Source organism: Ranitomeya imitator, chromosome 5 (assembly GCF_032444005.1).
Source record: "Ranitomeya imitator isolate aRanImi1 chromosome 5, aRanImi1.pri, whole genome shotgun sequence".
NCBI classification, from domain to species: Eukaryota; Metazoa; Chordata; class Amphibia; order Anura; family Dendrobatidae; genus Ranitomeya; species Ranitomeya imitator.
In genome coordinates this window covers 459320653-459335535 of record NC_091286.1, presented here as the reverse complement: position 1 = coordinate 459335535, position 14883 = coordinate 459320653, and the positions used below count along the sequence as shown (strand labels likewise).

Here is a 14883-nt window from a genome sequence, read left to right as displayed (position 1 = left end):
TAAAAAATACTGTTCTAGTATCTGCCATTAGAATTACTAGGGCATTCCTCAGTCTGACTGCTCTAACGTAAAGAACCCTTTCCTATTTAGACACCAGAATCTCCTTTCTTTCCCCCTTAATGCGTGCCCCCTGGTCCTTGGTATGGCCCTTGGAAGGAGTAAGTCATGTGCCATTCCTTTGTACTGGCCACACTGTTGAGGGCAGAACAAAGTACTGCAGTGCGCAGGCGCCGGAAAGGTCAGAGAGGCCCGGCGCCTGCGCACTGCAGTACTTTGTTCTGCCTTCAACAGGGCAGACAAAGTACGCCTGCGCCGGAGCCGTGGCTGAAGATCAGAAGAGGACGTCTTGGAATGAAGATGGGAGGCGCCGCAGCGGACCAGAGACGCCCATCTGACCGGACCAGCAGCGGGACCGCCCCTGGGTGAGTATAATCTAACGTCTTTTTCTCCTCTTTCAGGTAAAGGTACCGTCACACTCAGCGACGCTGCAGCGATACCGACAACGATGTCGATCGCTGCAGCGTCGCTGTTTGGTCGCTGGCGAGCTGTCACACAGACAGCTCTCCAGCAACCAACGATGCCGAGGTCCCCGGGTGACCGCAGGGCCGCGCTTAGTAACCCGATGTTTACCCTGGTTACCAGCGTAAAAGTAAAAAAAAAAAACAGTACATACTTGCCTACCGCTGTCTGTCCCCGGCGCTCAGCTTCTCTGCACTCCTCCTGCACTGGCCCTGCGCTTAGTAACCCGATGTTTACCCTGGTTACCAGTGAAGACATCGCTGGATCAGTGTCACACACGCCGATCCAGCGATGTCAGCGGGAGATCCAGCGACGAAATAAAGTTCTGGACTTTCCTCAGCGACCAACGATCTCCCAGCAGGGGCCTGATCGTTGGTCGCTGTCACACAGAACGATTTCCTTAACGATATCGTTTCTACGTCACAAAAAGCAACGATATCGTTAACAATATCGTTATGTGTGAAGGTACCTTAACATCGGGGGCTTATCTACAGCATTACAGAATGTTGTAGATAAGCCCCTGATGCCAGTGGGCTTACCTCACCCGCGATTTTCGGGGTGACAGGTTCCCTTTAAATGCCACTGTCAGGTTCTAACACGGCATTTAATACATTTGCGCCTGAAGAGCATCACAAACCCCACCCATCGGCACCCGTGTCACATGATCGTGGGGCACCGATGGTATGACAACTAGGGGTCTGCAGAAGACCCCTGTGCTAGTCATTGCAGATTTCCTATAGGAGATGATTATTTTTGCTACACACAGTAGGACTATGATTGCAGCTTCAAGTCTCCCTAAGGAATTGAAGCAAGTAAAAAGTAGAAGAAAAGTTTTTAAAAAATATAAAAGTTCAAATCACCCCGCTGTTTGTCCCATTCAAAATAAATCGATAAAAAAAAATACACATATTTGGTATCGCCATCTTCAGAAATGCCCGATATATCAACATCTAAAAAGAATCAAAATGCAAGAAATACTTTTTTTGATCGCAACAACATTCGGGGCAGCTCTCCAGCATCATTTTAAAGACTTCATCTACTCTACTTACTTCAGTTTGGAGCATCAGGAAATCACCAACTTCCATGGTTATCTTGCTGGTGGTAAACAATCAACTTATCTTTACACAACATAGACTGTTTCTCCTTAGCGCATGTGTCCAACACTAGTTGCTGGAAGATACCTGCGGGTTATATTAGTATTTGTATCACTGGTTGATTATACCTGCACCTTTGTGTACGGATTCTGGTGCTTCTCGTGGTCATACATATATTTATTTTTTATTCCATTGGCTTTTTTCAGAGTGAATATTTTTCCTTTATTTTATACTTTACTACAATTTTTGCGGTGATTGTTTATTGGCATCAGGAAATTATCCTCTTGACACCTTGCGCCACCTGTATATATATTTTCAATAAAATCAGCTCGGCGTGCAGAAAATAACCCTTCACCCAGCCCCAAATCCCAAAAGATGGTGACTAGTGATGAGCGAATATACTCGTTGCTCGGGTTTTCCCGAGCACGCTCGGGTAATCTCTGAGTATTTGTTAGTGCTTGGAGATTTAGTTTTCCTTGCCGCAGCTAGATGATTTGCGACAACTAGGCAACCCCCACATGTACTCAGGCTGGCTAATAGCTTTAAATCATTCAGCTGAGTCAACAAAAACTAAATCTGCGAACACTTAACAAATACTTGGAGATTACCCGAGCGTGCTCAGGAAAACCCGAGCAACGAGTATATTCGCTCATCACTAATGGTGACGCTATATATGTAGAGAAGTGGTGGCATAAATTTATTTCTATCTGGTATAGATACATCGACGATGTTTTTATGGTATGGACTGGCACAAAAGAGGAGTTCACGCTATTCATGGGAAGCCTTAACATCAACGAGGTGGGCCTAAAATTTACATCAGAGATCAGTGAGATAGAGTTGGCGTTTCTAGACTTGAAAATTTCGAAAGAGGAATGTGGGCAAATAGCTACGAGCATTTATCGGAAACCAACAAGCACCAATAGTCTCCTACATTGGGATAGCCACCATCCGGTCTCCCTGAAGAGAGGTATACCCAAAGGGCAATTCCTCAGACTTAGGAGGAATTGTCCCAGGGAGGATACATTTAGGAGTCAATCTGGTGATATGTTTGACAGGTTTAGAGAGAAGGGGTACCCGAGACCTGTGGTGAGTAGGGCCTATAACTTTGCGAGGAGAGCTGAGAGACAAGGGCTGTTACAGAAACATAGGAGGACGGAGGCTGAGGACACTGTAAGAGTCATCGGTACATTTGACATGCAGCATCAAGAGGTTAGGAGGGCCTTTGCCAGGCATTGGGACATTTTGAAATTAGATCCAGATCTAACTGATGTGGTAGGTGAACGCCCCAACATAACATTCAGAAAGGGCCGCTCCATTAAAGATCTGTTAGTACACAGTCAGTACCAGCGACCTAAATCTGTTGGAACCTGGCTTGATAGGAGGCCCTGTGGCTTCTTTAAATGCGGAGATTGCAGTCTGTGCCAGTGGATGAGACCGTGCAAACAGGTTAAGAGCTCTAGTACAGGTAGAATTTTCTACCAACGTGACTTCTCTAACTGCAAAACCAATGGTGTGGTGTATGTGGCGTCCTGCTCCTGCCCTAAGGATTATATCGGGAAAACCAAGAGGGAGTTCAGGAGAAGAGTGGGGGAGCATATGGGCGATATTCGCCATAAGAGGGACACCCCCCTGGTAAAACATATGTATACTCATCATAGTGAAGATCCGACAGGGGTGAGATTCAGTATCTTAGAGGTGGTGAAAGTGAACCCGAGAGGAGGTAATCTGGATAGACTGATCCTGAGACGTGAGTGCGAATGGATCTTTAGAATGGAGTCTCTTGAACCAAAGGGGATTAATGAACAAATATCATACACCTGTTTTTTGTAATTTATGTACTTGTCCACCTATATTGTTACTCTTGGGGTTTGTAACCCTATTTTGTCTGAATTCTTTCGGCTTAAGGAACACTTTGGCGTAACCATTGTTGTCGATGGGATCCCCATGTTTGAGGATTCACATGGATTTCCATGACATATCTAATATATTATGCGTTCTGCATCGTTAGGGTTTTGATGTTATGTTATTCGTGACTCACCGCCTTGTGGCTGCCGCATTAAATGCATTTATTATATCTTATTATTTATTGTGTTTAGGTGTTCATGTCTGCTGCTCCTTTGGGTGTAATTTTTCACCCCGTAAGCCCGTAAGATGTATGCTGGTACTTTTCGTTAAATGCTGGCCTCATTTTTCATTTCTGTTTCATTTTAATTCATTTACTTTCAACTACAGTTGATATGCATCTTGGGACATTGTGCCCTTAATTGCTGTATCTTATTTATTTGCAAGTACGGTTTTAGCTATAACACAAGTAGAGGTAAACTGCTTACCAGGCACGGCCTAACAGCTATGAAACTTTTGTTTACATCTGGGCAAAGGAGTACGTATATGTCTAGCATCCTACAATAGCTACATCTAGGTGCAATCTACTTTGCCTTGTAGCTCTGAGAAGCAGTGGTTCCGCCTGACTCAAATAGATGCTGTGCTTTGTGATCGTACATTTGTAGCACTGACTCCTCCTGTCTTCGGTATACCTCTCTGCGTGCGGCTATGTCGATGGGCGGGACTGGTGATGTGTGAGTCCAGTCAGATGGGGGCACTCTGTGACGTGTTATCGACATGCGCAGGAGCGGTTTTGGTTTTCTGTCCTGTCCAGGACGCACGGGAGGACGACTGCGCAGTGCCCTTAGTGCGCAGGTTGTAACGGACATGTGCAGAAATGGACGTACTTTCCTCCATCCAGGACCCGGGCCGGGATGTCTGCGCAGTGGGCAACGGCTGGTGCCCTGAGTGCGCAGGTAGAGTTTGACATGCGCAGTTCATCTGGGGGCACGCCACAGGAAGTGGTAAGACGGCACCATGGGGAAGCATGACTGACGGCAGCTATATAAGGAGGGAAGGTGAGCCTGGGCGTTTATGCTATCGTTCATCATAAGTGACACTACCTATCATCATATCTGGCCTCCTGAAGAGCCGTGGCAGGCGAAACGCGTTGAGGCGTTCTTTATTAAGATGGCGGCAGCGCTGACATGCCGGCAGATGAGTACCGACAGTTTTTGTATATATTAATGTTTTGAGATGACATAGCAATTGGCGTTACATCAGGGATACCTATTGAGGATGCTCCAGTGAATATGAACGAGTTGGTTCTGTCTGGCAGCAATTATACCCTATTTTTGGCAGCTACCTGCTTTTAGTCCAGCTATTTTTGCGGTACTATCTGTTATATGTATATTGGCATTTCACCTACCGTCATTAGTGTCTATCATTCATATTTTTCTTGTTCATTTTGGGGTATAGGCTTTCCCTAGTGCAGTTGATCTCTGTATAGTACTAGAGGACCCTTTAGCTGCTGGGTAGAGGTGACCATCTAGTGGTATAGGGCACACTAGGGCCCCTAGGGATATTCATCGTTGAGCGGGGGCGCCAGTACGTTCCCCCTAGGGTGTCAACCTCCGCAGATAGGTAGGGGAGCATCTAGTTACCTTACTAGGGGCATATAGCCATCCCCATTAGTTCAAGTAGGTTTTATAGCACGTGTTTTTGTGCTTTTTGGTTTGTTTGTGTGTATTTGTCACTTAGGGTTGGGTTCGTCGCCTTGATTTTAACAATAAACAGTGGTTTTATATGTTTTTTTGAGGTCTACTTTATGATTTGAGCCGTATGTACCTCGTACTCTATAGATATATTTTTGAGACGCTATATATGTAACCATTTTTTTATTTATTTTTTAACACAAACTTTTTTTTTTTTTTTTTCACCACTTAAATAATAACCCATACATATATGTTTAGTATCTGCAAACTCGTAATGACCTGGATAATAATAATGGTGGGTCAGTTTTAGCATTTAGTGATCATGGTAAAAAAACACACACTTGGAAAAATGTTTTCCCGTTTTCCAGTACATTATATGGTAAATCAATTGTGACGTTCAAAAGTACAACTCGGTCCACGAAAAAACAAGCCGTCACACCGTCGTATTGACTGAAAAATATAAAAGTTATGGTTGTGGGGAAAAAGGGGAGCAAAAACGCTCAAGCAGAAAATCCCAAGATCGTGAAGGGGTTAAACTGATTCTAACTTCCAAATATCCTTTTTAAAATATGGAGCTCAAAACTATATGCCATATTCAAGATGTCCTTACAAGTCATTTATAGAGCTATAGTAATACTCTGGGATCATGGGATTTTTTTAATTATTATTATGCACCCTAAACTCTTGTTTGCTTTTGCGGCTACTGCTTGTCATTGAGTGTTGCTGCTCATCTTGCTTGTAACCAGAATACCCAAGCCCTTCTCCTGTTCTGTAATCCACAGTATCCATTCAATGTACTGTATATGCAGAAATGCGATTAATACGGCCTAGGTGCATTATAGTCATTGCAGGTCATCTTTTATGATGCCCTCAAAAATGTACTTAGTCCATGGTAGTTACCATTCTTAAATATCGATACCACATCAGCCATTCTCCAATCTTGTCACCACCCCTGATACGAGAGAATCTAAGAAGATGATACAGCTGCCTGTCAAATACGGAGCTCAACTCCCTCAGTATCCATGGATGAATGCCATCTGGCCAGGGAGCTTTGTCAATAAATATTTACCGTAATTTGCTCAGACACAGCCGTACTTGTGTTTATATTGGGTTGTGAATTTAAATTTCTGCCTCACTGAATGATGCCTGGCACAGGCAGCTCATTGGTGAATACGGATGAAAAGTGTCTTTTATATTATTATTATTATTATTATTATTATTATTTATTTATATAGCACCATTGATTCCATGGTGCTGTACATGAGAAGGGGTTACATACAAGTTACAAATATCACATACAGTAAACAAACTAACAATGACGGACTGATACAGAGGGGCGAGGACCCTGCCCTTGCGGGCTTACATTCTACAGGATTATGGGGAAGGGGACAGTAGGTTGAGGGTTGCAGGAGCTCCGGTGTTGGTGAGGCGGTAGCTCCGGTGTTGGTGAGGCGGTAGCTCCGGTGTTGGTGAGGCGGTAGCTTCGTTGGTGATGAGGCAGCAGCGGTGTCAGTGCAGGCTGTAGGCTTTCCTGAAGAGATGAGTTTTCAGGTTCCGTCTGAAGGATCCGACTGTGGTTGATAGTCGGACGTGTTGGGGCAGAGAGTTCCAGAGGATGGGGGATATTCGGGAGAAGTCTTGGAGGCGATTGGATGAGGAGCGAATAAGTGTGGAGGAGAGAAGGAGGTCTTGGGAGGACCGGAGGTCACGTGAGGGAAGATATCGAGAGATTAGTTCAAAGATATATGGAGGAGACAGGTTGTGGATGGCTTTGTAGGTCAGTATTAGCAATTTGAACTGGATACGCTGAGGGAATGGGAGCCAGTGAAGAGATTTGCAGAGGGGGGAAGCAGAGGAGTAGCGAGGAGAGAGATGGATTAGTCGGGCAGCAGAGTTAAGGATGGACTGGAGAGGTGCAAGGGTGTTAGCAGGGAGGCCACAGAAAAGGATGTTGCAGTAGTCAAGGCGGGAAATGATGAGGGCGTGCACAAGCATTTTAGTAGATTGGGGATTGAGGAAAGGACGGATCCTGGAGATATTTTTGAGCTGGAGGCGACAGGAGGTTATATCTCACCTATCTCTTTGAACTCTATAATTACATTGCTATAATCATTTTTAAGGTGCTGTTGCTATCAAATTTTCTCTTTTTGGGCATTGATATACAGTTATAAAACTGTTTTAATTAATTTGCTGCCGCTGTTGATTTTTCTTTGGTAACTTTGTAGCTTGATTTCTTTTTTACATTTCCTATTGAGATCTTTATACTCCTGGAATGCTATTTCTGACTTCTCAGCTTTCAAAGTTTGAAATGCCCTTTGTTTTTGTCTTATACTTGGTACTGCTCTATTTATCCATGGTTTCTTTTTATTCCTGGACATTTTATTACCAGAGGGTATAAACTTTCTACTGGATTTTAGTAGTACATTGTTAAACACTCCCCATTTAAGTTCTGTACCCCCAATTAGCAGGACATGATCCCAGTCTACAAGGCTAATCTCTTCCCTTAATCAAGTGAATTTAGCTTTCCTAAAGTTCCAAGTGTTTGGATTTCCCTTTTGTAAGGTTTAGTTGATTATTAAATTTAAACGTACCACATCTTATACTAAAAATGTTATTTCTTCCTATAGTACCTGTACGATTTGGAAGTCATGGAAAGAAGTTGTTTGTAGTAACACCATCTACGTACTATGACAAAAGATTTCTCAGGTTATTGGTAAGTCTGCTCCAACTGCCATTTTCATGTAGATATCCTTCACGTTGTGTATGCATTTAAAACACAACAAATATGTATGTACAGTACACTATGTATTGCAGTGCTCACTGAATATGTTGGGGGACACTCACTTGGCAGCGGGATTAAGGCACACAGGAACGATTTTTCCACTTAAATCAGTCCATGTGGTTTATTCAGCACTCATAAACCACCGTATGCTATGTTATACCTCCCAGACCTAACATACAGTCCACTTTCAATTGCGGTTATGTCTGCACAGTTCACTAACTGACCCTCATCAGTGAACACATCTGTCAGTTCCAGACCCACAGAAGGACGATAGCTTCCCAAACACAGATAGCCGTCAGGACTCAGCAGGCACATGCCACTTCCATGTGCCTTCCAGGAAACCTGTACTCTTGCAGGACCTTCCAACACAGAGCCCATGTGACCAAACCACAGTCTCATTATATGACACACACCCATTGATGAGAAGTATGTGGTTAGCCAGACCCGCCCAGCTCTCCGACTAACCCTGCAAGTCCTGCCCCTTATACACTAAGCAAGGCTTGTGGAACTACAAGTCCCAGATAAACACTCCAGGCTTACAGCACAGAGGACCTCCTCCTCTGTGACACAAACCGGCTGGTTACTGTCTCACAACGGGAAAAAAAAGGTAAAAAGTAAGTGACTTTAAAAAACAAAAGCTTTAACAGTTTATTTTTTATCAATGATCAAACGAGAATAAATCCAATTAAAATCAATATTTGGTGTGACCACCTTTTGGCTTCCAAACGGCATGAAAGCATCAATAGTTATAGATACTAGTGATGAGCGAATATACTCGTTGCTCGGGTGACCTCCGAGTATTTGTTAGTGTTCGGAGATTAAGTTTTCATCGCCTTAGCTGAATGATTTACAGCTACTAGCCAGGCTGAGTACATGTGGGGTTTGCCTGGTTGTTAGGGAATCCCCACATGTAATCAAGCTGTCTAATAGCTGCCGTGATGATAACTTAATCTCCGAACGCTAACAAATACTCGCAGGTCACCCGAGCGTGCTCGGGGAAAACCCGAGCAACGAGTACACTCGCTCATCACTAATAGATACACTTGCAAAAAGTCGAATTTTTGTAGGATTATAGTCAGGTGTATGCGTAACCAGTTATACCAAACAGGTGATAATGGTCATAATTTTCATAGGTAGGTTGAAACCGTCAATAACTAAAACAGAAACAGCTGTATAGGAGATTTAAAACTGTACTACAAAGGTTAGCTTGAGGAAAGCCCATTGCATGTCACTGGTAATAAACTATGAGCATAGCAACAGGCACAAGGTAGTTACACTGCATCAGCAAGATCTCTCCCAGGCAAAGGTTTCAAGATTTGCTGTTGAAGCTCTTATGAAGAAGCACCAAGAACGGATCAACGTTGACGACCTTAAAGCCTATGGTCGCCCAAAGAAACGAACTGCAGCAGAAAAGACACAATTCTTATTAACTTTGAAGTAGGAAAATTTCCAGCAGTGTCATCAGCTCAGAATTCAAAGTAACCAGTGGGACCCAGCTACCCATCTACTGTTCGGAGTAGTTTGTCGAGAAGTGATCGTCATGGAAGCATTGTGGCAAAAAAAGCCAGAGCTTTGAGATGAAAACAAGGAAAAATGACTCAACTGTGCTTGAAAACAAATGAACTTAAGTATGGAAATATAGCCGTAAGTGTTCTGGACTGATGAGACAAAATTTGAAATTATTTTTCTGTAATAGAAGACTGCTTGCTCTCCTAAGGGCTGGAGAGCAGTTCAATAATCAATGTCTACAGGCAACAGTGAAGCATGGTGGGGCATCCGGGCTGCCCATGTGGCACTGCGGGTCAGGGGACACTCTCCTATGACGTCAGTGAACTGCAAGTGTCACACACATGGCGCTGTCTGCGATGCTCCGCAACGCATCGCATCATAGGTATGCGCACCAGCTGTAAGATGAAACAAGAAAAAGATAGAGAACACTCTGGATGTGTAACTGTAGGATACAATGACTAGATCAATATTACATTTGGCATAAGGAATAAAGTGAAACAGTGCCGAAACAGAATAACACAATCGGATTCAATGTGAATAATTTAAGAAGAAACTATTCCATTAAGCTATAAGAAATATTAAGGGAATATAGTGAAATGGATGAATGTCATTATTACAGTTATCCATAATAATCACAAATTAATACAAAATCATACCAGTGTTCAAATGCAATTAATGTCCAGAATCAAATACAAGTGTATATATTACAAAGTTATAGAAAAATACTAATGTGCATAAGAAATTTCACGAATATAAAATGCATAAAAAATATCATACACCACCAAAGCAAAAAAATAATCCTGGCAATCCTATTCAGAAGACACATATATGATCATTCTGACTTGAAAGAGCTGGGGTTCTTGTTTGCCTCTCCAACAATCCTACGAGCAGCGCTTGCATTTTGCTTAGTCTTCCAGACCTAATCTTGACCCAGTGGAAGAGAAGAGAAGGTCTGGAAGACCAAACAAATTTTCAGTGAGCTGCTCGTAGGATTGTTAGGCTACTTTCACACTAGCGTCGGCCCGACGTACCGACGCAAACTGCGAAAAAAATGAACAACGGGGGCAGCGGATGCAGTTTTACAACGCATTTGCTGCCCCATTGTAAGGTCCGGGGGAGGAGGGGGCGGAGTTCCGGCCGCGCATGCACGGTCGGAGATGGCGGACACGACGCACAAAAAAAGTTACATGCAACGTTTTTTGTGCCGACGGTCTGCCAAAACACGACGCATCCGTCGGACGACGGATGCGACGTGTGGCCATACGTCACAATGCGTCGCTAATGCAAGTCTATGGAGAAAAAACGCATCCTGCGGGCAACTTTGCAGGATGCGTTTTTTCTCCAAAACGACTCATTGCGATGTACGTCACATGATGCTAGTGTGAAAGTAGCCTTAGAGAGGAAAATCGAAACCCCTGCTTGTCTGCAAGAGACCTTTATAAAGATTCAGCAGATTCTGGAGTTGTGGTACATTGTTCTACAGTTCAGAGACACCTTCACAATGTGGCCTTCATGGAAGAGTCCTCAGAAGAAAACCTCTCCCTGCGTCCTCACCATAAAATTCAGCCTAAGTAGTATGCAAAAGTACATCTAAACAAGCCTGATGCATTTTGGAAACAAGTCCAGTGGACGGATGAGGTAAAATAGAATTCTTTGGCAACAATGATCAAAGGTATGTGTGGAGAAAAAAGGCACAGAATTTTAGGTAAAGAACATCTTGCCAACCAATAAGCCTGGGGGTGAATTAATCATGCTTTGGTGTTGTGTTGCAGCCAATGGCACGGGAAACATTTCACGGGTAAAGGGAAGAATGGATTCAATGAAGTTTCAGCACATTCTTGATGCAAACAGAACACCATCTGTAAAAAAAACTGAAGTTGAAAAGAGGATGGCTTCTACAAATGGATAGTGATCCTAAACAAAAATCCTCAATAGACTACCTCAAAAGGCGCAATCTGAAGGTTTTACAATGGCCCTCACAGTCTCTTAATCTGAACATCATTGAAAATCTGTGGCTAGACCTCAGAATAGCAGTGCATGCAAGATGATCCAGGAATCTCACAGAAATGGAAGAATTTTCCAAGGAAGAAGGGATTAAAAGCTCTCAAACAAGAATTGAGACTCTTAGCTGGCTACCTAAAATGTTTACAAGCTGTAATGCTTTCAAAAGGGGATGCTACTAGGTACTAACCATGCAGGGTGCTCGAACTTTTGCCTTTTAGAGATAATTTCACCTTCAACTTGCTTAACTGTTCACAATAACAGTAATTTTGACCGGGGTGCCCAAACTTTTACACGCCACTGTATATACCGGTATGTGTACAGTGCTCAACATAAATGAACACACCCCCTATTTGAAAAGTAAGATTTTATCGGTATGTCACTGAGCACGAGAACAACATTTTGACAATACTGAGTTTCATAGAACATCCCTTTAACTCACAACATGAAAGTAAGGATAATAATATAACTTTAATTACAAATCTTCAGTTTTACACCAACAGCTATCTTGGGCGAGTGCTGTTTTTTTTTTTTTTTTTTTTTTTTGGGGGGGGGGGGGGGAGGGGGTAGCAAAGATGGGTGCAATCCACATTTCAACCATGTATATAGTAAATATAATCCAAAAACTGCAGCACTCCATCGGTTCAATGAAAAAGAGATGTTATTAATCCATATCCAGGGTCAGCGATGTATCAGTTCCTCATGTAAGAACCGAAACGTCTCTGTTTTCAGATATGGATTAATAGTCTGGCGTCTGGGCTGCACTTTTACGGCTTGCTCTGTCATCTTGCCATACTAAGTGACTTTGGCATTTATTACACCCCAAAACGTCAGGGTGACAGCCGCAGTGAAGTCTGCCACGGTTCAGCTGCCACTGGTGACTGGATGCTGGACAAAACAGTTGTTTTCAGAATCTCAACACCAAAATGTCACTCTTGCTGTATTGTTATGTGTTCTGTAAATGTGCCCTATATAAACTGACTGCAGACACGAACTAAGAGCTAATTTATCTTTTATTTACAGAAATTTTACACGTTGCTGACAGCCATACCTGCAGGAATAGCCATTGCACTCATCAACATTTTTGTTGGTAAGACAGTAATATATTATGGGAGGCCGATTTTTCATATTCATGAACCCCCTTCACCCACAGGCCCTCCTTTCACCCTCCTGTCAAGGCCAAATTTTACAATTCTGACCATTGTCACTTTGAGGTAATAACCCCTGGAATGCTTCAACGGATCCCACCGATTCTAAGAATGATTTTTTTTTTGTATGACATATTGTACTTTATGTTGGTGGTAAATTTAGGCAGAATATTGTTTTGCATTTATTTTTAAAAAATATTGGTGTGTTGACAAAAATTTAGAAAATTTCGCAATTTCCAAGCTTTGAGTTTTTATACCCTTAAACCAGATAGCTATATCACACAAAATAATTAATAACATTTCTTGTATGTCTACTTCACATCAGCATCCTTTTTTAAGCATATTTTTTTTTTTTTGTTAGAGGGTTTAAAAGTTTATCAGCAATTTCTAATTTTTTTCCATCAACATTTACAAAACCATTTTTTTGGGGACCACATCACGTTTGAAGTAATTTGAGCGGCCTACGTGACAGAAAATACCTAAAAGTAACACCAATATAAGGGTGGTTTCACATTTGCGTTTTTTTTTTTGCGTTTTTGCGGTAAAAACGCAAAAAAAGCATGCGTTTTTTCCCTATATTTAACATTAAAAACGCATGCGTTTTTTTTGTATGCGTTTTGACGCATTTTTGCAACGCATGCGTTTTTTTTCTGCATGGGTTGTGTTGCAGAAATGCAACATGTAGTATTTTTAGCGGCGTTTTTTTCGCCGCAAAAAAAACGCATGCGTTTTTTGCGGCAAAAAAATGCATTGCTGTCTATGTAAACGCATGCGTTTTTAACCACATGCGTTTGCATGCGTTAAAAAAAAAAAAACACACACTGATAAACCACCCCACACCATAAAATTGATAAAGAGATCCTACCCCTGACCCTACCCCTAACCCTACCTCTAACTCTACCCCTAACCCTACCCCTAACCCTAATCCCTTTAGGGGTAGGGTTAGGGGTAGGGTTAGGGTTAGGATCCCGTTAGGGTTAGGATCCCTACCCCTAACCCTAGCTCTTTATGTTTATACTGGGTTTTTTACTTTATTTTGATGATTGGCAGCTGTCACACATTTATCTGCATGCGTTTAAAAAACGCAAACGCATGAAAAAACGCATGTAAACGCGTCAAAACGCCGCATTTTTTTCACCACATGCAAAAACACATGCGTTAAAAAAACGCAGCGTTTGCACGCGTTTACATGCGTTTTTTCACCATGCGTTTTTTTTTTTTTTTAAACTCATGCGTTTTGAAACGCAAGTGTGAAACTAGCCTAAAACTGCACCCTATTAAAGAAGTTTAGTAACCCTTTAATTACTTCACAGGAATTAAAGTAATGTGGAAGGACTAAATGAACATTTACATTTTTCCCGCAAAAATGATGCTTGAGCCCCAAATTTAGAATTTTCACAAGGGTAGCAGAAGATAATGGACTATACAATTTGTTGTTCAATTTCTCCTATGTACATCAATATCCCATATGTGATGGATGGCAGGGCTTGGAAGGAGCGCCAATTGAGTTCAGGAGTGCAATTTTGGCTGCAATAGATTGCCGATGCTATGTCACGTTTGAAGAGCCTCTGAGGTACCAAAACAGAAACCCCCACAAGTTTTGGAAAAGACCGTTCTTGATTAATTCAATTAGGGATGTAGTGAGCATTTTTAACCCTCAAGCTATTCATAGAATTGTATAATATTGGAAGTCGGTGGAAAATCATTTTTTTTCTCCACTAAAATGTTGCTTTGGACCCAAGTTTACAATTTTCAAAAAGGGGTAAAAGGCCAAAATGAAAAATACAATTTGTTTCGCAATTTCTCCCGAGTTAGCCAATACCCTTTATGTGGTCGAAAACTACTTTTGAGGCACAGTGCAAAGCTCAGAAGGGAAGAAACACCATATTGGACTTCAGATTTTGCTGGAATGGTTTGAGGGTGGAATGTCACATTGGCAGAGCTTCTGAGATGCCAGAACAGCAGGCCCCCCCCCCCCCCCCATAAGTGCCATAATTTTACAAACTACACCCCCAATGAATTCATCCTGGGTTGCAGTGATCATATTGACACCACATGTGCCTTTCAGAAATTTATCTCATTGGGTGGTGAAGAAAGAATCATTACATTTTTACCACTAAAATGTTTTAGCCCCAAGTTTTTAATTTTTTTAGGGTTAATAGGAAAAAATGGAACTCGCTGATTGCGTCAATACCCTACATGTAATCGGGAACTGCTTTTCAGGCACAGTGCAAAGCTCAGAAGGGAAGGAGTGTCATATTATAGTGCAGATTTTGCTGTTGCGGGTGTCTTGA

The 14883-nt window shown here is 42.4% G+C and overlaps 1 protein-coding gene across 1 annotated transcript in view; it reads left to right on the top strand.

Annotated features, from left to right (window-relative positions):
- NDUFB5 (NADH:ubiquinone oxidoreductase subunit B5) overlaps positions 1 to 14883 on the top strand; it is a 36464-nt gene that overhangs the window by 5251 nt on the left and 16330 nt on the right. Inside the window, exons 2-3 of the mRNA XM_069727265.1 lie at positions 7777 to 7862; positions 12465 to 12531. Coding sequence (XP_069583366.1) covers positions 7777 to 7862; positions 12465 to 12531 — 153 coding nt within the window. The remainder of the gene's footprint in view (positions 1 to 7776; positions 7863 to 12464; positions 12532 to 14883) is intronic.